Raw genomic sequence first — 25983 nt, 5'->3', positions numbered from 1 at the left:
AGTCGGGAGTGGTGCTGACTGAAAACAGATGATTTGGAGCGATTCGCGCGCCATCTGTTGGTCATTCTAAGGACTTATTGAACTACCCTCGTATTTTTTATGAGTTTTTTATGCAATAAACCCATTTTTGATCAAAATGGTGGTTACCCACTTTCGTGAATTATGAGTAAGTTTCCATAGAAAGCTTTTACTGAGTCCTTCCGTAAAATGTCATTTTCTTATTTTTTTGGTAATAAGAATATTCATAATTTTCTGACTAAATTTTTCTATATACTTTTCAATGATTGTGAAGATCATATTAATTTAAGTAAATTAAAAAACTAAAAAAAGTGTAATTGTACATTATTAACACTAAAACACTTCTTCTACTCTTAATCTATTATCCATATTAACACATTTGTAGATATGAGGCCAGGGTAATCATTATTTTGATTTTGATTTTAAAGTATAAATATAAGTTTTCTCTACAATTTCACAGAAAATTTAAAAAGATATCTAAATATTTCAGATATGTTGGAAATGAATTAAGATCATTCTAAAATCATTTCTTTATAATATAGAATGTTACAAAATCTAAGAAATAGTAGCTCCGTTTGATGTTTCAAACTTTAGAGCTTTTAGAAGTTTGTAAGAAATTATGAAATGTTTTATATATTTTCGGAAACGTTTTCAAGTTTGAGAACATTTTTAATCTCTTTAAATATTGTAAAATTATAGCTTATATTTTAAACTAATTCGAATTTTTTCTAATAAACAGTGAACAACTTTCAAAATTACAAATATAGCACCTATACATATCAATAAATTTTCCACATTTGAATTTTCTTTAAAAAGCAATTAGTAAAATAAAAAAATATTTAAAAGTTTCACAGTAATTTAAAAAAATTGTATTTTTCTTTAACTTTTACAAATTCTTTAAAAGTTTTTTTTCCGAATTATTAGATAATATACGTTTTGACTTAAAGTTTTGTTTCCCTTTCTTCAAATCATAAATAACCTTAAGATATTTAAAAAATTTGGAAACATTCTAAATATTTTTAAAAATAATTAGAAATTTTCATTTAAAAAATCTTCAAAATTGAAAACATTACCCAAAAATCTTCCACCTACTTTATGTGACAAGTTTGTGAATGTTTTTAAATATTTTAAAATCTTTTTGAATAGTGTCTTCAAAATAATTTTTCAATAAGGAAAATGATCATTCTTAAGTTTAACAGAAAACTCAAGAAAATGTTTAATTCTCTTGAAATCTTTCAAAACACGTGAAAGGATTCTACATTTATTGTTTGCTATCTTTGAAAATGTAATTTTGTTTAAAATTCTTTAAATTCTTTTGAACTCGAATAAAAAAAAAATACAAAAATTGCCTTAAATTCTTTAATTTTTTTCGAAATTTCTAGAAATCTTTTTGATCTCTTTTTATTTTATTTCAATTATTAAGTCAGAATGAAAAATAATTTTAAGTATTATCACTTTTTTCGAAATTTAAAAAAATCTACATTTCATTAAAAATCTTGTTCATTCTGTTCAACTTATAAATGATCTTTAATTTTTTTCAAAACTTCGAAAAAATTTTTAATATCTTTTAAAATATTTTGAATTTCTCCTGAAATTAAAAACAAACAAATCTGCAAAATTAAAAAAATTACCTTAAAATCTTTCAGATTCTTTTTCGGCGAAGTTTGAAAAATATATCATTTTCTTGAAACCTTTCAAAACGCTTGAAAAGCTTCTAAATGTGTTGTTTGCTATCTTCCAAAATGTACTTTTTGTTTCAATCTTATTGAGATATTTTAAAGATTTAAATTATTCTTTAATAATTTAAAAACTTCTAAATAACTTTTAAACTTTCACTAATTATAAGATAAATAAATAGGCTAATTTACTAATATTTTTTACTAATATTTTATCATTATTATTCATAATAATAATTTATTTCAAAAGATTTAATGAATCACAAATCAAACGGTACTTCGGCAAAATAAATGTAATCTAAATTGTAGATTTACATGAAATATGTTTTGTGTAAAATAGAAGTTTGAGTTTTTTTGAATCAAACAAATAACTTTCTCAGTGAGTGCTTAAAAATGTCTTTGGAAGTGTAAACTTTAGAGGTGTAGAGTTTAGACTTTTAGAATATACAGGGTGGACACGCTGGGTCATACCAAAAAGTTTGCAACCCGTCTTACACGCTAATTTTATTCTTGTCGGCGTGTAAACCGGGTTGCATAATTTTTGGTAAGCCCCAGCGTGTCCACCCTGTATATAATTATTTTCTGTCAAGGTCTACTCCCAAAGGGCTGAGCTCCTCGAAGCTCCTTTTTCCGATAGGGTAAGGGGGGGGGGGAGCCAACCAGCGGGGCAAAAGTGATTTTCCTTATAGCATGGCTATTATTGTACAGTTTTTTATCAGAGAGATAGTGTTACTTACTCAAATCTTGAAAATTGACGTTGCAAAAGAAAAATAATACAGAAAGCAGTTTTTACCACGAAAGAATGGAATGCCTAGTCCCGTGTTTCCTATGTGCATGATTATTATCAATTCGAATATCTTTAAAGGTAATTTTTCCAGTACATAAAATACCACAGAAGCAAACCATCATATTTTCTTATCTTTAAATGTTTGGACTTCCATAACAAGCTGCAAACGGCTTTTCTCTCAGGTGAGGGGCAAATCCGACGAAATACATTATGTTAGAAATAATTAATTTACAAAATCATTGTTTTTTTCATGTGGTTAATACTTATAGAAATATGATATAAAATAATATAAAACTCGAAATGAGAAAAAACTGGATCAATTTAAACATCTTATTAACTTTAAAAAAATCATTGACTGCTAACTGGTTGGCGCTGCCCTCCCCCTTCCCTACCTGCGGCCGGTTTCACGGCCATCCCTACACTCTCTTTCCTATTGTGGACGAGGAAAATCCCATCTGATCTTTTTTTTTCGGAATTCCGATACGGTGCCGATACGAGGCAAGACTTTTGATATTTTTCCAAAACGACACAAAACCGAGCGATACAAATCCGAGACTGGCAGGTAAGTATCATGTTGGTATCGTCTGAGCATAGAAAAATATAGCTCGGCGGCATCACAAATAATATACTGTGATATTTGCTTAGGTTCTAAGACCTGTGCAAAGAAAGTGAAATATGAACGTCTAGTTAATAAGCTTTTACAAACAGATATAGACTTATTAAGTTAGGAAGACACAATAAGGTTTCTGATTTTTAGAACTCCAAGCGGATAGATTGCAACTCGACAAAGTTTTTTTTTTGACTGGAGAGTTTAGAAGTGCTATCCAGAAGGCACTAGAGGCTGTAAGGCCGATCGGGGACCCAAAAAACTATGTTCGAACATCTCTCTACATCTAACAATCTACTAGTAAATGTAAAAGAGTGTCTTTCACTCCCAGGTTACAAATTGAACAGCTTTGCCCCTTACTGAAACCAAAACTAAGTTCACCCACCCAAAAAGGCCCTCTTATGGCACCCATGAGACGTACTTGCGCGAAAACTCCGACAAACTTGAACGGAGTACTTTTAGTCAGGTACTTTTGCCTATTGGATGAACAGAAACATAGGACAGCACCTGTAGGAATGTGGACTGCGCCAACCTGTGCATGCCCCCCCCCCTCCCCCGGTATATCTACAGCACTGCAAGTCTAATCCAGACCACAGGTCAGCTTGTCCACACAACGCTATAAGATTTTTATTCTGTAAAACCCAGTTAAGTTTCGGAACTACATAACCCGAATGTGCCAGGTTCTGCAGCCGTAACAGACAACTTATGGGCAAACTCTCTTCCTCCATGCCTATAACTCTCTCCAACCAGGTCAATTCCATTTTAAGATCTTATAGGCAATTGAGACTCTGCCTGGCTCTAGTCTCAGAGCATAACCTGGAGGAGTAAGGAGGAAGCCCAACTACTTTCTTGAAGAAAGTGATTTGAATGACCTCGACTTCCTCATAGTATCTCACTCCCCAAATTACATTTGCATAGATCAGAACATTTTCTACGAGACTTTGAGAAAAAATTAATTTTGAGCGCCAAGACTCTGCTTTGGAGTTCCGCAGAACTTGCAAGTTTGGCCCCGTAGCCATCCTTGCGGCAGCAATTCTTTTATTACAAGCCAGCGTAAAAGTACCAGAATCCTAGGTGACCTCCCCCTACGGAAAGTCATGGTCTTGGTGTTTGGCTTATTAACCTCTAAAAGATTTAGATCGCAATAGTCAGCAGGGACATAAATTTTTTCTCTGAAGATCAATGCGAGAGTCAGCATGCATCACGATATCATTTGCATATGCCAGTGAGATAATCTCCATTAAGTGATTGATAGAGATCTCCATTAATCTCCGGTTCCGAAAAAAATCTTGCAGGTCTCCAATAAAAAAAAGTACTTAAAAGTTCTCCTTGGAGAATCCCGCAAATCACGTTCACCGGGTCAGTGAGACCGTCAAGTGTACAGATGGACATCTTAGCTGCATCGTAAAGGCTGTTGATTATCCTAATGAATTTCGTGCTAATGCCCAGCTTCGAAAGTTTAGACCAAATAAGGTCATGATTTACAGAAGGAAAGGCCCTTTTAAAATCAGCGAAACATGCAAAAACTTTACGTCCAGGAGTTGAGAGATGAATCTCAATAATAGAGTTTAGAACAAATATATGATCCATAAAGAGTCTTAAAGACCTGAAATCTGCCTGAAATTCGGGTATATATTTAGCAGCATTCGTCCACTCAACAAGTCTATCTACTATCCGCGAGAAAACTGTAGGCATCTGCCTTTGAAACTTAACAACTTATTCAAAAAAATGCTAGCGCAACCAAAAAAAAACAGTCATATAAAATCTGAAAGTGTTGTACGTAAATAAGCTTGAAGATGTTTATGTAAAAAAAATTTTGTGCTTAGCAGACTGAAAAATGTAAAAAAAGTAAGGATTTTCGGGTAAATTTAAGAACAGTCAAGTTTAGAGCATTATTTCTTATACAAGGGACGATGGGAAAAAATATGAAAAAATGCATGAGTATGAGGAAAACTGTTGTAAACCAGTTGCAGTTGAGAAATTTGAAAAATAATAAAAATTGTTGCTTAAAAGTACAAAAATGTGCAACTATATTATCTTCAGTTCTAATGCAGATATTAAAGCGATTCAAACTGCAAACTGTAATGGATAGGCTCTGTATTTATTTTCAATCACCCGGAAGGATGTGTTAGTCTTATTTTTTAAATGAAAATCGCGATATTTTTAGACATTTTTGTTGTTGGAAAACAAATGACAGAAATCAGGGGGCCCTTTTTTGTCTTTACTGCCGACCGCTGGTGCCATTCTTCGACCCCTGGTTCTGAATGCTTGGTTGGCATCTGGCCACGGGTCGAAGAAAGGGACTAGCGGTCGTCAGTAAAACCAAAAAAGGGCCCCCCGCTTTCTGCCATTTGCTTTCCGACAACAAAAATGTCTAAAAATATCGCGATTTTCATAAAAAATAAGATTAACACATCCTTCCGGGTGATTGAAAACAAATACAGAGCCTATCCATTACGGGCTACAGTTTGAATCGCTTTAATATCTGTATTAGAACTGAAGATACTATAGTTGCACATTTTTGTACTTTTAAGCAACAATTTTTATTATTTTTTAAATTTCTCAACTGCAACTGGTTCACAACAGTTTTCCTCATACTCATGAATTATTTCAAAATTTTCCCATCGCCCTTTGTATAAGAAATAATGCTCTAAACTTGACTGTTCTTAAATTTACCCGAAAATCCTTACTTTTTTTTTTACATTTTTCAGTCTGCTAAGCACAAAATTTTTTTTACATAAACGTCTTCAAGGTCATTTACGTAAAACACTTTCAGCTGTTATATGAGACTTTGAGAAAAAATCAATTTTGAGCGCCAAGACTCTGCTTTGGAGTTTATATGAGAAATAAACAATTAAAAAAATGAGGTTCTATTTTAAGGATTTCAAAATATGTCGAAAAGGAATTTGAAAAAGGTTTATTGACAGTTTTTTTATTTTGCAGAATTTAAAAAAATTTAGAAAAGCTGAATTACTTCAAAAGATCTTCAGAAGATTTTAAACAATTTGAGAAAAAATGTAAGAAAAATTCGAATTATTTAAAAAGATACTTAGAAGGTTCAAAAGCCTTTCGTCAATGTTTACTAATGTTCTATCAATATTTTGATAAACAGATTTTTAATGTAAATTAATATTACAGAATAAAAAAAAAATAGTAAAATTTGGAATAATCTTAGACGATATTTGGAAGGCTTAGAATCAAGAAAAAGATTCCAAAATTATTTAATGCTTATAAATATTTAACCAAATTTATTTTCAGTGTAATTTCTTGAACATTCCGAAGAAAAAAAATTTTCTCAAGAAAAATAATTTAAAACTTGTAAATATTTCAATTTTTGTTGAGGTTGTGTATACAAAGCCAGTACGGGTTAACAAAACTTCTGGTACAGGTAAAAAAGAATTTTCGGTACCGGTAAAAAAATACAGGTACCGACAATCTTTTTTATCAGTTTGTTTCTCAGAGTAATTAACCTTGCAAAATGTTAATTCTATTACCATTCACAGAGGTGCCTTCCAGCCCCACCACGCGATGTTGGAAACGGGTAAAGGGTTTGATCAAAATTATTTCTGTGACCAGTCACAGGGGTACCTCCCCGCCCCCACGAGATGTTAAAGAAAATTAGGAAAATTTTGAATTCAGTCAATTCCATTAAATCCGTAAATTCTATGAATACCGTGCATTTCGTGAATTCCACGAATTCCTTAAATTACACGATTTTCATGAAAATATGCATAAGATTTCGGAAAAGAATTTAGAAGATTTTAAATGAAAATTCGCAACTCCCGCAACATTGCAAAATTGGAAAAATTCGAATATGCTTAAAAGAACTTTAAAATGTCTTATTTTACCAAACAGAAAAATAATTTTAAAAGATAATCAGGTGGCTTAGAAGTTTTAAAAATATTTCAAGAGAAAGCAAAATTAGTTACAAGCTTCCTGGGACAATTTAAAATGATTTTGTCTGCAAAAATTAATTTTTTGAGAAAAGTACAAAACATTATGAAAAATTTCAAAAAATGTTGTTGAAACTATCTACCTAAGCTTCTTAAAGTCCTGTATATATTTGTAACTGACTCCATTTTTTCTCCTATTTTTTTGTGAAATACAGTAAAATAAAAATGGTTAATTAGTTATATAAATATATATAAATATATAACAGTTATATAAGAATTTGAATTTTCTATCCCTGTACCCAAAAATGGGAAGAACAAATTAAACATTAGATAATTACGTTTGTACCATTTTATTAAATGAATGTAATACACATTTACACAGAAATACAATTATTCATGATACTGAAAATTAATTTGTTGCGTACCAAGGTCTATTTCTTAATTAAACTTTAACACGCATGCTACCCTACATTGAATTGTCAAGGCACACGCGGACAAACATTTTCATACAATTTTTCTTAACAATTATGTTTTGCGAATTACAGTTAATGAATAATTTTTTAAAAATAAAATAATTTATTTTTATACATCAATTTAAAAACTATTATAAAATATATGAAACTAAAATTTCAAAATGATTTTTAAAAAAGTCTACAAATAACTTAAAAATATAATCTAATTACAAAATAACTTAACATATCTGGTAGAATTAAATAATTAGTTTTGGGAGTATGAAGCTATTTCGCACCTTTCTCCTAAAACTTATTTAGTGAAAAAATGAGCAATATAAATGTATGAACATATCAGGGGTTGTCCATAAACTACAGTGCCAATTTTTTTTCTATTTTTGACCCCTCTCCCCCGCTGACCCCGTTGGATTTCCAAAAGAAAAAAGATTTTCTAACAAAATAGATGCATTTTTAAACCAAAGAAGACAATTTTTTAACAGTAATGCAAATCGTTTTTCACCAAACGGTTGCATTAACAATTAAATAGTTGAATTTTCAAGGAGAAAAAAGTTAATTTTGAATAAAAAAAGATGGCTTTATCAGAATAGTTGAATTGTCAACAGAATGGTGAAAATTTTTAAGCAAGAAAGATTAAAATGGTCATAAATAAAAAACAATTTTCTACCACGCATGAGTAATATGCTACAAAAATACGCATTTTGAACCAAATAGTTGAATTCTAAACCAAATAGATAAAGTTTTAGTCAAGAGAGCTGAATCTTTAACCAAATAAATGAAGTTTAAGCTAAAAAAATGTCTTAAACCAAAAATGAATAGGGTAAGTGTGGATATTACTGCGAATGCTCTATTTACTGCGGTTTCAAATATAAATAATGATTTAGAATGTTCTGAATGTATATAATGCTTTGAAGCAATTCAGAAAATTATCATATGATTTATTTATAATTTGTCACCAATGCGTGTCTTTAATGTTACAATATTGTGATTTTAAAAAATTGTTAATAAATTTATAAGCAAGCATAACTTAACTTTCCCAAAATATTTGCAACTTCATTTAAAATAAAATCGCAGTATTACTAGCGCAGTGATTGGATCATCGCAGTAGTTGGCGCGCAGAAAATCACGCAATACCGCAGTAATACCCACATTGAACTTTTTTTTTAGATTCGCATTTTTCTCCTAAATCTGATTTTTTTTCAGGATTTAACGACTGAATTACATTAATTAAATGCCAAATATTGATTCACGAATTAATGCGTAACGAATGTCTCATTCAAACACTTGTTTTATATCTTTAAAAGTCGTCTTGTTTTTTTGTCTGCAGTAATACCCACACTTACCCTATTTCAACATTATTGAAGAAAGGGGATTAAAATTCATCACAAACAGTTAACTTTTCAAAAAAAGGGTCTTAATCAAAATAGTTCATTTTCAACCCAAAACGATGAAATTTCTACTATAAATGATGAATTTTCTTCCAAAAGACGAATAATCTGAAAAAAAATTTTTAAAGAAAAATATAATTTTTTTAAATCTTGAACCAATAAGATTGACATTCATTTTAAAACAGTTGAATTTTCAAGCCAAAAAGGCAAACTTTTTAGAAGAAAGTCGAATTTTCAGCCCCAAAAGTTGAATCTTCAACAAAATAGTTCATTTTTAATTCAAAAAGATTACTCTTGTACCATAAATTATGAATTTTAAACCAAATATTTAAATGTTCCACTGAAAAACACATTTTTAAACCTAAAATGGATATTTCAACATTTTTAAACAAATGATTCATTTTCAACAAAGTACATGAATTTTTATCTAAAAAATATCATCTTTTAACCAAAAAATGAATTCGTAACAAAATCATTCAATTTGAAACCCACAACATGAATTTTCTAAAAAAAGGTACAGTTCCAATATATATATTATTATTATTATTTAGTTGAGAATATACCGAAACTAGAATAGTTTAATTCGCAGTTAGAAATGTAAATTAAAAAAAATTCAACAAAATTAATTAATTTTCAACTACAAATATAAATTTTCAAGCAGGAAATGGAATAACTACATCTGCAGTTAAAAAATTAGTTTTCATCTAAAAATAAACGAATTTTCAACCCAAGAAATTAATTTTTAATCACAATGATAAATTTCCAACGAAAAATATGAATTTTTGACCAAATAGTGGAATTTTAAACCCAAAAGATTAACTTTCCAAAAAATACGAATTTTTAACTAAATATATATTTTTTCAACCAAAGAAATAAATCCTCGACAAAAAATAGAATAGTTCAATTTTCTAAAATAAAAGATAACTTTTTAACGAAAATTATTACATTTCCATCAAAAAAAGGTTAACTTTTTACAAAAAAATGGAATAGTTAAAGTGAATTTTCACCTAAAATGATTAATCTTAAAATAGAAAAAATTTAATTTTTAACCAAATACATGAATTTTCAATTAAATAGATAAATTTTCTTCCAAAAATGAAATGCTTAAATTTTCAGCTGGGAAAATAAATCTTCAACCAAGAAAGAAAAGAAATTTCAACAAAATGGTTAAATTTTCAACTGCAAAAATTAATTTTTAACCAAAAAGATTAAGTTTTCACTATCAAGTGTACTCTTATACTAAAAAAACGGATTTTTAACAAAGAGTTGAATTTTCACTTAAAATAGATAAATTGTCAACTTAAAGTAGAATAATTAAATTTTCAATAAAAAAAAAATAATTTTGAATAAAATTAAAGTCAATTTTAAACAAAATACTCTAATTTTAAATAAAGAAGAAGATTAAATTTCTATCAAATTAGGTTAATTTTTAACAAAGTACATTAACTTTCAACCAAAGATTAAATATGTTCCCTAGAAATTCAAATTTCCAATAAAACACAGTAATTTCAAACTAAATATTTGAATTAAATTTTGAACTAAACGTGAATAAGTATGATTTTCAGTTAAGACAATTAATTTTCATCTAGAAAACATAATTTTTAACTAAATAGTTATATTTTGAAAAAAAAGTTTTTCAACTAAAATCAATTCAATCATCGACCAAATTAATTAATTTTAAACAAAGTAGTCCCACTTCCAACTGAGTAGTGGAATTTTCAACAAAAAAAAAAAAAACGAATTCTCAACGAAAAACGTGATATTTAAAATTTCAATCAGAAAGGATTTTAATTTGCATACCAAAAATAGTTAAATTAAATCAAAAACTCAAAAAAAGACCTTTCTACTATTAATCATGAATTTTCTACCAAAAAACGAATTTTTAACAAATAATTTAATTCTGAACGAAATAGATAAAGTATCAATGCAGAAAGGTGCATTTTAAACCAAATTTATTAATTTTCAACTACACAATTTCTTTTTGAACTAAAAATGGATTTTTTCAAATATTAGTTTAAAAACGGTTGAGTTGAACTAAGAAAGACGAATTTTTAACCAAATAGTTTAAATTTTTAACAAATTATTCAATTTTCATGGCAGACACAATGTTAACGCAACCGTTGAATTTTTAACATACGAAGGAGCACTTTCAACTAAATGGTCGCAATTTTCAAATAAAAAGGGTTGAAATTGATCGAAAAAAGGTTGAATTAAAAAAAATTGTTTATTTTCAACGCAAAAAGATGACTTTTCTACCACCAATTATGAATTGTCTACTAATCGATTAAGTTTTTATCAAGAAAGATGAATTTTAAACCAAACAGTTTATTTTTCAACTAAACAAACTTTTTAAAACAAAAATGTAATTTTAAAAAATTTGACGACCTAATGAAAATCGTTGAATTTTAAACCTACAAAGGTGCATTTTCAACCAAATGGCTGAAATTTGTAAACAAAAAAGAATCAAATTCTTCGAAAAAAGTAGAATTTTCAACAAAGCAGTTCGTTTTGAATCCAGAAAGATGACTTTCCTTCCATCAATGATGAATTTTCTTCAAAATAGTTGAGTTTTAATGTAAAAAACATGTTTTAAACTAAAATTTTAATTTCAGCATTTTTAATTTAAAAAGTTTAAAATTCATCTAAGAACAGTTGAATTCTGAAGCCAGAAAGAAGAATTTTTTAGTAGGTGTTTGAATTTTCAACTCGAAAAGTTGTCTCGTCAACAAAATAGATCATTTTCCAATCAAAAAGATGACTTTTCTACCAAAATCAAATAGTTGAATTAGCAAGTAGAAACAAAAATTTTTGAATCACAATTGGATATTTTATAATTTTTTAATAAAAGACATTAAACCTCATAAAAAACAGTTAAATTTTCAATAAAATAGATTATTTTCAACCCAAAAAGATGTATTTTCTACGATAAATGATGAATTTTCTACTAAAAGTCGAATTTTTTACAACATAGTTGAATCTTCAACCAAATAGATGAAGATTTAATCAAGTAAAATAAATTTTAGAACAAATAGATTTTACAAAAAAGAAAATGCAATTACATCCAAAACCGTTGAATTTTTAAGACGAAAGGCAAATTCAACCAATTTGCAATCCGAAAAGTTCAATCCTCGAGAAAAAAGTTTATCTTCAATCCAAAAAATGACTTTTCCATTATAAATTATGAATTTTCTACAAAAAAAAAACAAATTTTTTTTAACTAGTTAACTCCTGAACTAAATAGATGAAGAAACATAAAAAATTTGATTTTGAACTAAAATATGATTTTTCAAAATTTTCAATTTCAAAAATTAATTCTAAAACAAAACTATTCTTCAAACTGGTGAGATGAATCAAAAAAATGCATTTTCAACCAAGTAGTTTAATTTTCTCACAAAATATTGAATTTTTAAGACAAACAGACCAAATTTTAATGAAACAGTTTAATTTTCTAACAAAAAAGATGACTATCAGAATAGTTGAATTTCCACCTACAAAGGTGCATTTGCAATCAAATGGTCGAAAATTTAATCCAAATAGATCGAGTTTCGATCAAGAAAGATGAATTTTAAACCAAATAGTTGAATTTTCAACTAAATAATTTTTTTCTAATCAAAAGTTGATTTTTCAAAGTCTTCAGTATAAAAAATTAATTTTAAAACAAAACGAATTTTCGAACTATTCCATTTTCTACCAAGAAAGATGACTTTAACAAAATGGTTGAGTCCTTAAACACCTAGATGAATTTTTAATTATGAAAATTGAATTTTAAACCAAATACTTGAATTTTCTATCAAAAATATATTTTCTAACAAAAAAATTAATTTTCCACCAAATTGCTCAATTTTGAAGCCCAAGAGGCAAATTTTATACAAACAAGATCAATTTTAAACATAAATGATGCATCGTAGTAGATTTTCCACCAAAAAATAAAAATATTCAACAAAATAGGGGAATCCTAAACCAAAACCGATTAATTCTTAACCGAAAATTTTTACCAAACAGACGAAGTTTCAACAAAATACATGAATTTTCAGTCAAATGTTAACAAAAGTTACATTTTCAACAAAACAATTAAACTTTTATTCAAATACTGGAATTATTACCCCCCCCCCCCCCCCCCCCCCCCCGCGTGATTTGCAACATAGTTTATGGACAGCCCCTTATCAATATTTTTAAAATTTCCAGGGACTGAAACAAACAAGAATATATTTAAACAAAAATTTAATCTTAATGACTCGTATGGAAAAAAAATTGAAAGATAGAAAGGCTAACTTTTTAATTAATAATAACAAAATCTTGCAAGCATGCAATTAAAATTCCTTTAAAAAATTAAACTAAATAGTTTTAATCTACAAAAATTGAGTGAAAGGTAAATCACACCCTGTATTAAAAATGTGTACCTCTGTTTTGCAGTTTCACTCAGATAATTTTTTTTCTACTTAAACGCTATAATCATAATTTATTTTTAATAATTAACTCTATGAGCTGTAAATTAATTAATCTATAAAGCCTTAAGTTTTTAAATTTATTTCATAAAATTTTCGCACAAATATTTCTATCGATAAACCCTTTTGATTTCACCAGTCACAAAAAGTGATTAAAAATGTCGTGTTGCGATCACAGTTCTCTTTTATCAAATATTTTGCAGCAGATTTTCGTTAATTGGCGTCTGTCTTCCCTAAACACTTGTCTTCATGTTTTTTTTTGTATTTACATACTGTGCTCTTCACAGGGAAAGGAAAACGACAATTTTATTTTATTTTACTTTAATAGTTCATTTAATATTTTAATAAATTAAATCTAATATAGAGTAATGTGTAAAAAGAAATCTTATAATTAGTCAAATTGACAATTGGAATATTACGTTTCACTTTTCCCTGCGGCAAATGGTTTTATATAATACTGCGCCGTGGGGCGAAATAAAAAAACGATATTAAAAAAAAAGTTTAGAACGAAATTATGCACCGATTTTATATTTTTTCTTTAAATTCAGAAATGAATTCTTTAGAAATTGATATTAGTAGATTTAAAAAAAAATTTCATTTGATTTTTATGTTAATGCAAACAGCGAAGAAAGTGTCGATTTTTTTGTTTTCATTTTTTATCCTCTAGCCAAAATTTTTCTTATCATTCCCGTCACTTGTAGTAAACAAATCGTATAAACAAACAATCGACATTACGGGTTATTATTCTTCAAAATGTATTTCTGTTCCAAAATTTCTTGATTCCATCGTAAGGATGTTACGCGTTCATTGAAATAGAGGATTAAATATTATTAATTAATTCTAAAAACAAATTATACAAACAAATGTAACTCCTAGACATTTATAGGAAGAAACATCTCGTTTTTTATTCTGGTCTTGTTGTTATATTGCTAATGATGTTTTATAACAAAATGTCGCCACCTATAAATATTCCTTTATTTTATAAGCAAATGCATATTTTTAGGGGGTTTGAAACAAAAATAGATCAATTTTTTTTATAATATGGTTGCAATTATATTTTCCATGATCTTTTCTGATAAAATATTTCTATGGACTATCACTTATTTATTTTATAAACAAATTATATAGTGAAATGCACATTCTGGGCGATATTAACTCTTAAAGTGCATTATGGGTGTCAGGTACCCCAAGCAATTTTCAAACTCTTATAAATTATACGTAATTCGAAAAAATTAAGTAAGTGTCGCCATTTAGCTTTAGTTGGAGACACTAACTGTGAGTAAAGTCGTTTAGCCATGGACATAGGAAACAAGGGACTAGGCATGCCATTGCGGGTGTGATGCAATGAGGGGGGAGGTCCACCACCTTTTGATGCCCCGCGACAAACATGATAGCGCCCACAAGTTTATATTTTCATGCACAGTTTGTCAGTAAAAATGCTCGTGCGCATAATCAAATGGCACAGCGTATGATGGCGGCTCTCCCCACTCATGGAATTCTCCCCCCTCCCGTAGATTTAACCTCGCTCGCCAAGTTAGGATGGCATGCCTAGTCCCGTGTTTCCTATGTCCATGCGTTTAGCATACTGCTTCAAGCGTTAGACTACTAGCAGAAGCTGCTGAAAGTGGAGGTAAAAAAATCGTGAGGTATCTAACACCCAGTGTGCATTTAGTGAGTAAAAAAGTAATTTTGGACCAAATTTAATTTAATTTTATTGACTTTTGTTTATTTTTAAACGCAAGTATATCACATGAAGTGAAATAATTATTGTTTTCGATTATTTCATACTTTTTTTATTTGAAGATGACTTATAACTTCGGTAATGCGTCATGCGAGAGCAGACTGCAGATGCGTTGAATAAAATATAATAGTTAAAATACAGTTATATATGTTTCTATTTTCAATTTATTGTATTTTTATAGTACTGCATGTCAGAGTTCCTCAATTTTTATAATAATAAATGGATTTAAAAGCAAAAAATCTGATTCATCATTTTATCATAAAATTGACTTTTCAACTGTGCAAATAAATGTCTATTTTGAAAGCACCCATGTTGCAATATTTTTTTATGAAAGTACAGTATTCCAAAAGTATAGTCATACATTTTCAGGTTAAAATGATTAAAATTGCGTGAGTTATAAAATTTAAAGTAAAAAACCCCACTTTTTCATTTTTTTTTTCAATAATTTTTTGAACAAACATAAATTATATAAATGGCTATAAAATCAAATCTACCTTAAGAAAGATACTTTAAATTATATCGGATAATTTTATTGTGACAAAATATTCAATAGGGGTTAAACAATACATGATTAAATACGCTGGGGTGTCTCACACCCACGTTGCATTTTACCGTGATTTTTACCATATATGCACTTTGAGGGTTAAGCGAAGATAAATATTATTTATATTTATAGGCAGAAAAATCGTTCTTTCATCTGGTCTTGTTGAAATTATATTATGAATGATGTTATTTGACCATTTGGCAAAATTCGTTTAGAAAACATCATTAGCAATATAATTGCAGCCAGGTTAGACAGAAAACGATTTCTTTCAGCTTAATACTACCTAAAATGTGCATTTTTTATATACCTTGTTTACAACCAAAATATCAATTCGTAGTAAACATTTTTCAAAAAACGTGATTCTTAATATAATTACAACAAGAGTACAGGAACAAACTCTTTGTTCCTGCCGATATATGTCTGATATGTACATCATTTTATATAATTTGTTTATAGGATTAATTAATCAGAATCAATCTTAAATTTTAATATACACGTATCATCCAAACGATAAAAGCAAGCAATTTCAGAGCATAAATGTACTTTCAAGACGAATATCCCCTAATGTTGATTATTTTAAATGCAATTTATTTATAAAAAATAACTTAACATTTTGCAGCTTTTTATCTTTCTTATCCCTCTGTGCATTGAATTCTCGTGACGCGAAGTGTAAGAGAAATTTTGTCTGAGAGATAAAAAATGAAATTAAAAAATCGACATTATTTTTGATGTTTGCATCAACATAAAAATAAAATGCACAAAAAATCTACTCTCATCATTTTCCGAAAAAATTTGTTCTAAGCTTTAAAAAATTAAAAATCGGTGCATAATTGCGTTTTAAATATCATTTTGAACCTCGTTCTTTTATTTCGTCCTAGCGTGATGCTGGTAGAATGAAATACAGCGTGTATTGTCAACGATTAACATTCATAGATTCACAAATGACATTTTTAAAGGGTAATAGAGTAGACTAAAAAAATAATTTTCGCTTTTATAATATGTTTTACAAAAGATTTCCCAAAACAGTAAATAAAATTTTTAAAGTATACTTAAATCGAGAAATAGAAAAGTAGATTACAAAAATCAAAATAAAAGCAGAGAATTGTTTTACTGATTTTTTTCTAATAAATAAAAACTATTTTTCTATTAAAAAACATAGTTAGGTGAAAAAACATTTTTATATACCACCCTATGTATAACTGAGTTCAGCGTATTGGTTCCCCATTGGTTATTTCAAACTGAAATAATTGATTCATGGATTTCAGCTTTCATCTTCTATTTTTTGTGTAATTTACTATCTTAGGAAATTTGTAAGATTATGTTTACTTTTTACTACATTTTGTGATTGATCATGATTTATAATAAAGTTTCTTACTTTTTAATTTTCAAATTGCAATAATTCTGACTAATGAATTATTTTTCTCTTTTTAGATAAAAATATATTTTTTGTGTTTTGGATTTTACTGTGCATTCTTCTTTTTGAACCAAGCAAAAAAAATGTATATCATGTCAAATATATATTCGGTTCCGTTATTTTTGTAGACAAAAATACTCTTCAATATTTTATTTGACTTTTTTGCAGTTTCAATCTCTTGACTTTACCTAATAAATTACTGGCTTTGTAATTTCAGTTCTTTATGAGCAAGAGTAAAGAAAAATAAGGCCCAAGACTTTGAAAGACTTGCATTGAAAAATCGTCTTTCGGACGCTTTCGTACATTTGTTTATTCGTACGATGTATAAAATTAGATCTTCACTTCAGTTGCACCAACACCATGAAGTAAGTAACAACAGCTCCCAAGACCTGTCAAATAAAAAAATGTAATTGAACATGCCACAATTTCAAAAATATGAAAAAATAAGCTTTAACATGATATTTATTATTTATTATGTAAAACAGTAAAAAAAATCCATTTCATCAAAGTCAAGAGTTTTATATTAAGAGCAGTAAAATGCTTTGAGATTCTCTTAATTAATTAAAATCTTTGAATTCCATGAATTCTCTGAAATCCTGAAATATTCTTAATTCTGGAAATTCCTTGATTCCTCTGAATCCCTTGAATCCTCAGAATTCATAATCTTCTTTTAATTCGGAGGTTTTCCTGAATTTCTTAAAAATCTGGAAATCCGTGGATTTTCTGAAGTACTTGCATTCCCTTGATTTCATTAATTTTTTAAATTATCTCAATGATCTTAATTTTCATAAAGTCTCTAAATGCCATGAAATCCTTGAATTTCGGCATTATTTTAAATGCCTTAAATTATTCTGAGTTCTTTGATTACCTGAAAATCTAAGAATTTCTTGAGTTCTCTGAAATCCTGTAACTCCTTAAATTGTTTGAATTCTCTGAATCCCGTGAATTCTTGGAATATTTTAAATTCCTAAATTGTGTAGAATTCTCTGAAATCCTTGGAATTCTCTAATGTTCTGAATTATTTTAATATTCTGAATTCCTGAAATTCTTCGAATTTGTTCAATTCCTTGAATATACTGAATTCTTTTAATCCTATAAAATCCTTGATTCATCAGAATTTCCGGAAATCCTTGGGGAGTCTGAATTTCTGAAATCCCTTGTATATTCTACATTCTTTGAATTGTTTTAATTCCTTGACTTCTCTAAATCCCTTGAAATCTCTAAATTATTAATATGGGCTTAATTCTCAGAATTCTCAAAATTGCTTGAATTCTCTACATTCTTTGAGTTCTCGAATTTTTCTAAATATTCGGAATTCCTTAAATTTTATAAATTTCTTGAATTCTCTTAATTTCCTGGATTCTCTGACTTCCTTAAATATTCGGAATTCCTTGAATTTTATACTTGAATTCTCTAAATTCCTTGAATTCTTACTTGAATTGTCTAAATTTCTTGAATTCTATACTTGAATTCTCTAAATTCCCTGAGTTCTATACTTGGATTCTCTAAATTCCTTGAATTCTCTAATTTCCTTGAATATTCGGAACTCCTTGAATTCTATACTTGAATACTCTAAATTTTTTAAATCTTTTGACTTCTCTAAATTCCTTAAATTCTCTAATTTCCTTAAATATTCGGAATTCCTTGAATTTTCTCAATTTCTTGAATTCTTTAAATTCCTCGAATTCTTGGAACTTCTTAAATTCTCTAAATTCCTTGAATTTTCTAAATTCGTTTAGTTCACTAATTTCCTTGAATACTCGGAATTCCTTAAGCTCACTAAATTTCTTAAATTCTCTAAATTTCTTGAATTCTTTTAATTTCTTGAATTCTTTAAATTTCTTGAATTCTCTTCATTCCTTGAATTTTCTACGTACCTTGAATTTTCTCAATTCTTTAAATTCTCTAAATTCTTTACATTCTCTAAATTCTTTGCATTCTCTAAATTCCTTAATTATTCGGAATTCCTTGAATTCAATAAGTTTCTTAAATAGTCTAAATTCTTTGAATTCTCTAAATTCTTTGGAATTTTATAATTTCCTTGAATGTTCAGAATTCCTTGAATTCTATACATTTTTTGAATTCTCTCAACTTCTTGAATTCTTTAAAGTCTTTTCATTTTCTAAATTCAGTGAATTCTCTAATTTTCTCGAATATTTGGAATTGCTTGAATTCTATAAATCTCTTGATTTCTATAAATTCCTTAAATATCTTGAATTTTTAAATTTGTTAAATTCCTTGAATTTTCGGAATTCCTGAAATCCCCTTAATTCCTAGAATTATCTAAATTTCTCTAATTCTCTCAATTCTTAGGAATTCTCGAAAAGCCTTGAACATGCTGACTGCCTTAATTTCCATACATTTCTTGAAGTCTCTAAATTCTTTGAATCCTCTAAATTCGTTGCATTCTCTGAATTCCTCGAATACTATAATTTTTGGAATATTCGGAAATCCTTGAATTCCCTAAATATCTGAATAATAAAATGTCTTGGATAGTCTGAATTTATAAAATCCCTGCTATATTCTATATTCTTTGAATTCTCTAAATTCATTGAATTCGCTAAGCTCCTTGAGTTCTCTAAATTCTTTGAATATTCGAAATTCCTTGAATTCTATTAATTTCTTAAATTCTCTAAACTCCTTGTATTTCATAAATTTCTTTAATTCTCTAAATTGCTTGAATTCTCTACATTCTTTGGAATTCTCTCATTTCCTTGAATATTCGAAATTTCGCGAATTCTATAAATTCTTTGAATTGTCTAAATTGCTTAAATTCTCAAAATTCTTTGGAATTCTCTTATTTCTTTGAATATTCGGAATTCCTTGAATTCTATACATTTCTTGAATTATATAAATTCAAGGAATTTCCTAAATTCCTCGAATTCTCAAAATCCTTTGCATTTTATAAATTGCATGAATTCTCTAAATTCTTTGGAATTATCTCATTTTTTTGAATATTCGGAATTCCTTCAATATTACACATTTATTGAATTTCCTAAATTCAAGGAATTTCCTCGAATTCTCTAAATTCTTTGCATTCTCTAAATTCCTTGAATATTCGGAACTCCTTGAATTACACACATTTTTGGAATTTTCTAAATTCAAGGAATTTCCTAAATTCCGGACATTTTCTAAATTATTTGCACTCTATAAATTCTTTAATTCTCTAATTTCTTTAAATATTCGGAATTCCTTGTATTTGATAAATTCCTTGAATGCTTTAAATGCCTTAATATTATGAGTTCATAAAAAATTTTAATTCCTTGGCTTCTCTAAATTTCTAAAAATCTCTGAATTACTCGAATCCTCTAAATTTCCTTGATTTCTTCGAAAATCTTAAAATCCTTGAATATTCTGAATTCATAAAATTCCTTGAATTCTCTAAATTCCTGAAACGTATTAAATTCACTGAATTTTCTTAATTCCTTGACCTCCTAAAACTCAGAATATTTAAGGAATCCTAGAAGTTCTCAAAATTTTCTGAATTGATTCTTAAATATTCTAAATTTAGAAAATTTAGAAGAATTTAAGAAAGTCAGATGAATCAAAGAATTTAGAAGAATTCAGTTATGTCAAGTAAATAGGAGGAATTCATAAGATTTTAAGAAAGGTAAAAGAATTTAAAGCAACGAAGCATGAAAATTACTCATTTATTACAGACACTTTGAAATTTAATTATTTTAGTATACAACAGCTTTAAATTGAAATCCTCCACAACCAAAAAATGCCAATAAACATTAGAAACTGTATAATTTTGAGGTCGCTTCCAATTTTTCAAACCCCTCTCCATATTAATAAAAAATGAATAAACTGAGCGCGTATAATTGCTAGTGTAATTTTTTTTTACTTACCGAAGCAAACAAGTCGAGGGATACAGTGAAGAATTTCGCTCCTGATATTGACATGGCTTTTTGACATTGCTGACAGACAATCTGGACGAAAGTTTTGGCCTCTTCTGAACCATCGTACCAATGACATGAATAGGCAGCTTCCATAACCGATGAGCTCTGAAAAAATCATAAATTATGTAAGATTACAATCCAAACATAATTCTAAAAATAACGAAAAAGCGTTTCGAAAAAAATACCTCTTCAATAAGTCGATTTCCAAATATACAGAAAAGAAATACTTGTCCCAGGGTATACAACAAGTAACCAATCGTAGATGCAGCATAAACGTCAACTCCACTCACCTGTTCAAAATATTAAATTTTGTGATTAAAATAATAATTTAAATCAATTTTCTTCTGTAATTTTACATTTCTTCAAAGAGTAAAGCTTGAAACTTCGAAACTTTTACTAAACTTGAATTAATGTGTAGGAATAATAATTAATTTAAATTACCTTCGTCGCTTGATATGCAAGTAGAGTCAAAGTTATTGTTGTCGCTAACATATGCAGCAACAGAGCCACGCCGTAAGCATCGCCAACTGCAGTTACCAACCTAAGAAGAATTTTTTTGTTTCTTTTTACTATTATATTTGCCAAAATCATCATATATTAAAAATAATATCCGAAAAATCTTTGTTCACTTCCTAGGAATGCCTCTTCTCGAAATAAAATAAAAAATGCTCACATCCTAACCTTTCTCGGCTGATCAAAGTCACGAGGTGGAGGAATTTCCAAAAACGCCCCACCTCACGTCTTTCCTGATCGATAAAATCTTCCCTAAGGGAAATAAATTGCTAATTGTTTGTAGAGGGAAGTTCCCCGATTACATAAAACTACTCATATGAATCAAATTATTAAAGCATAGATAACAAAAAAATAATTACATTCATTGCTCACTAATTTAAGTAAAGAAATTTTTTCAAGAATTCTCCTTGGAAGACTCCACAACTTACTAATTCATCGAGTGAAACTCGTAGGTCGTGTGTTACAATGAACGCAATGACGTGGTCTTCAAAGCTTGTAAAATGACTAAGTAATTTAGTATATTGTGAAACCGTTTAGTCTTTCGGGTCAGAAAGTTAAGCTCGTAAAAAATATATATCAAGTGAATAACGCACTGCTGATTTGTATTGAAAACAGCGAATAGCTGAAGGTTAAAGAATAAGTAATTCAGTTGCAAAATTATTTATTTTAACAAAGTTACGAGTTCGTGTCATTCATTGCCAACTATACGGTCAATCAATACGTGCAGTGCCTTGAGAGACACATGTCACGTGCATAGAGATGACAAAGCCCTATGCATTGGTCAACTCCAGATTTACTTACTCGAGACCAAATTAATTATTATAAAATTGAATTTAAGTTTTTGAAAATGTTAAAATGTTAATATGGTAATTAATTTTATAATATGAACGTCAATCTATAGTTGCAGATTCTTAAAATCATATTTTTCAGCTAAAAGTTGCACCACTTGCGAGAAAGATTTTTAGATTTTTTATCTGACGGACAATTTTGGTACTACAAAGTTTCTTCTGGTTCTGGGGTAGATATGCTATTTTTAAATGTTCTTTGTATGTAACCAACTTACAAATAATGTGACTTATGAGAAGTAAAATCATGTAGTCAATATAGTGGCCGTTTTTGGAAGTAAAATTAATATTTTGCTCTTTGCGCCAAAACAAATATTTTTAAGTTGGGGTTTATTCTTTATTATCTCTAAACAATATAATTTAATGCTTAAATTACCGAAGAGAAAATTCTGTAATAAAATTGACTGGAATTATAAATTTGATTAGAAATAAAAGAATTAAGATGAGCAACAAGAAAATAATTTGTATTTAAATTTGTTGTTTTGGAGCGTGGGAGAATTTAATGCCTTTGCGAAGCATTAATCGAAGCATTAATGTCCCTCATATCGATTTCTAATATTATTTTATAGAAATTAATTTGAAGATGGATTTTTAAGGAATTTTTATTGAATTTTTTTATGTATAATATTTTTACCCAATTATGTTGACAATTGATTACGTTAATAATTTCAAATGAATCGGTGGTTAATTTCATGGTAAATAAATAAGGGAATATTTTTTCTAGTGCATCTTTGCTTCGGTGAATATAAAAATAGTTTAACATTGAACTTTATATTGAACGAGAAAGTTACATTTTAAGCAGCCTTGATTCGAATAATTATAAAAATTATAGTTTGTTATTATATATTTCGTTGACTGAAATTTATGAGATTGCCATTATTATTCTCTGAATAGCATGAATATATACAATAAATAGTATTGAACTATTTAATAACAAAAAATTAATCGTTTTGTTATCAAAACGGTTTGAAATTGTCTTCCAAGCGATTATGAATGAGGAATTCTTATAGTTTGATAACATATAGTGACGTTATAAACTAAAATAAAGATATAAATAAGTGCCCTATTTGCCCATTTATTCATGGAAAAAATTCTTTTCCGTGTTCATCGGAATAAAATATGCTTATTTTAGAAAAAAAAAGAATGAGAATTCTATTTTCCAGATGAAAACCGAGAAACAGAAGACTAAAAAAAATTCTAAGAAAATAAATACTTTCTTTAATCACTCATTCACAAAAACAAATTGATTTTTGTTTGTTGTAAATAATAAAACAATTTGAAATCATATTGGCAGTCATATTCAATTAGCAATTTCTTCTTGTGAACAAATTGATTAATATTATAAACAAGTTCTATTTGTATTATCCGTTTTTCGTTCAATTTTCGAGTTACATTAGTAGTTTTTATTATTATTGTGTATTAAATATTTAAAATATTCATTTGTTCATAATTTTGTGTACATTAAAAAAACTAAGTTATACTGCGAGGAGGGAGGTTTCATGATACATTTTACGTAGCGGGGATGGAGTAAACAAAAATATAAATGTTAATAAAAAATTCTTTAAAAGCTTCAAAAAATGAAACTTAGTTATCTAATTTCACTATTAAAGAATTTAAATACAGAATATACTTTTATTTTCCCTATTCCCTCTTTACCTCTTTTCAAACCTTTTTCTCATTTTTCCGTTTAAATTCAAACCGAATTAATAGAAACGATTATATGTTTTGTTTAGAGTTCATCTCTTTTGATTAAGATTTCTACTACGTATTTGGTTAAAGATTAAACTATTTTGTTGAAAATTAATTTTTTTTTGGTTGCGAATGAATTTTTTAATTGAAAATTTAATTATTCTATTTTTTTTTAAATTGATATTGTTTTTGAAAATTTTGAAAATTCGACCCTTAAATTTTCATTGAGGATCAATCTGTTTTGGTTGAAAGTTTAACTACTTGGTTGGAAGATTATCTGATTTGTTAAACATTGATTTTACTGGTTAAAGATTGAACTATTCATTAAAAATTAATTTTTCTAACTACAAAATTTAACTGTTCTATTTTCGGGTAAATAATTATCAGTTTTAGTTGAAAATTCAACAATTTATTTCAAGATGTACGTATTTTTTGGAATTTCATTTTTTTGTAGAATATTATTCTTCCTGGTTGAAAATTGAACTACTTCATTTGATCAGTTAAAGACGCATATTTTTTTGGAAATTCGTTTTTATTTAAATGAAAATTATTTTTTAAACTGTAAGTTTAACTATTACATTTTTCGTTTAAAATAAAATTTTTTGTTGAAAATTCAACTGTTTTGCACAAAATACGCCTTTTCGGCATACAAAATTCAACAGGTCTGTTGGGAGTTCATCTTTAAGGGTTGAACATTTTATAATATTCCTAGCCAAATTAATTATTTGGTAGAAAATTCCTATTTTCGTGTAGAAAAATCAACTATTTCCTAGATAATTTACTATCTTCATTGAAAAATTATTATGTTTTGTTGGTAGAAATTGTATCTTTTCTGTCTCGTTCAAAATGTGTTTTTTAGTGAAGATTTTTATCTTTAGATAAAAATTAGACTATTTGTTTAAAAAATGAAACTATTTTTAGAAAAATCTAACTGTTTAGTAGAAAATTAACTTTTTTGTTGAAAAATCATATTTTATGGATGAAAATTCAACTGTTTTGCAGATAATCCGTCTCTTTGGCTTCAAAATTCAATAATTTTGTTAAAAATCGATAATATAGTTGAAAATTCGTCTTTTTTGGTAGAACATTAATCTTATTGGTTGAAAATTGATCTTTTGGGTTGAAAATTAAACTATTTACTGGAAAATTCATCTTTGTTGGTTGAAAATTTGATGAAAATTAGCTGATGCTAATTTTTTAATGAAGCCCTACATTATTGATCCACAAATTTTCAGTAAATTTGTTTAGAAATCGTCAAAGGTATAGCACATCAAACTATATAAAAATTATTTTCATAAAAAGATATATTTTGGGTTCTAATCATGTACAAAACTACGAATTTGGCCGACGTTTCGTGAACATTGCAGTTCACTTCTTCGGGGCGATGTTCATGAATGTCGGCAAATTTCGTAGTTTTTACACGTTTGGAAACGGAAATATCTCTTTTTATAAAAATGAATTATCGTCAAAGCATTAAATTTATTATTTTATATTTATTTTCATCAAAAAATATTGCACTAGAAAAAAAGCCACCTCTGGAAGTATTCTAACTTTCTTTTAGAAATTTTTTGCTGTATAATAATTATTTTAACCAAAATAAGCACATTTTTTTCCATGATTTATAAATTCTATGTACTGTTATTTACGGCACTCGCAAAGTCTAACAATTTATCCCTACGACTTCTTTAGATAAAAATAAAATTACCAGAATTACAGCATTTGGAAAATAAAAAAAAACTAAAATCTAAATGAATTTTCTTGAAAAAAGGAAAATTTAAATTCTGATCACATGAAAAATAATAAAAATCAAACATTCTATTTTGCGGTCAAACAATGAAAGGAATGAAAAAAGAGGAAGAAACAAAAATTGTGCACACAAAAACGATCTACAACTTTTTTATTAATCAATTTTCGATACGACACGTACGTTTTATTCGTAAAAAAAAACAATATTAAAAATAAAAAATAAATAAATAAAATAATTAATTTAATCAAATTAAATTAAATTACTTAAATTCATTATATGAATTAATTGAAATTAAATTAATTAATTA

The 25983-nt window shown here is 27.8% G+C and overlaps 3 protein-coding genes across 3 annotated transcripts in view; all 3 read right to left on the bottom strand.

The window, feature by feature from the left end:
* LOC117173725 (ras-like protein family member 10B) overlaps positions 1-3816 on the bottom strand; it is a 22544-nt gene extending 18728 nt beyond the window's left edge. The window contains exons 1-2 of the mRNA XM_033362366.1: positions 3680-3816; positions 3449-3564 (exon numbers count right to left, since the gene is read on the bottom strand). Of these exons, the coding sequence (XP_033218257.1) occupies positions 3449-3564; positions 3680-3816 (253 nt within the window). The remainder of the gene's footprint in view (positions 1-3448; positions 3565-3679) is intronic.
* A 481-nt stretch (positions 3817-4297) lies between these two features.
* Positions 4298-4783, bottom strand: LOC117173724. Its single transcript, XM_033362365.1, has one exon. It carries the CDS (start codon positions 4781-4783, stop codon positions 4298-4300), a length of 486 nt encoding a protein of 161 aa, XP_033218256.1.
* Positions 4784-16726: 11943 nt separating this feature from the next.
* LOC117172540 (odorant receptor coreceptor) overlaps positions 16727-25983 on the bottom strand; it is a 46716-nt gene continuing 37459 nt past the window's right edge. Inside the window, exons 6-9 of the mRNA XM_033360575.1 lie at positions 21324-21423; positions 21068-21172; positions 20832-20987; positions 16727-17369 (exon numbers count right to left, since the gene is read on the bottom strand). Coding sequence (XP_033216466.1) covers positions 17319-17369; positions 20832-20987; positions 21068-21172; positions 21324-21423 — 412 coding nt within the window. The 3' untranslated portion in view covers positions 16727-17318. The remainder of the gene's footprint in view (positions 17370-20831; positions 20988-21067; positions 21173-21323; positions 21424-25983) is intronic.

Source organism: Belonocnema kinseyi, chromosome 5 (assembly GCF_010883055.1).
Source record: "Belonocnema kinseyi isolate 2016_QV_RU_SX_M_011 chromosome 5, B_treatae_v1, whole genome shotgun sequence".
Lineage (NCBI taxonomy): Eukaryota > Metazoa > Arthropoda > Insecta > Hymenoptera > Cynipidae > Belonocnema > Belonocnema kinseyi.
The sequence above is the reverse complement of the archived record's forward strand: the minus strand, read 5'-3'. Positions and strand labels throughout refer to the sequence as shown.

What these genes read in the sequence shown, in the direction of transcription:
- LOC117173724 (XM_033362365.1), bottom strand. Translation starts at nt 4,783, where the DNA reads ATGCCTACAGTTTTCTCGCGGATAGTAGATAGACTTGTTGAGTGGACG.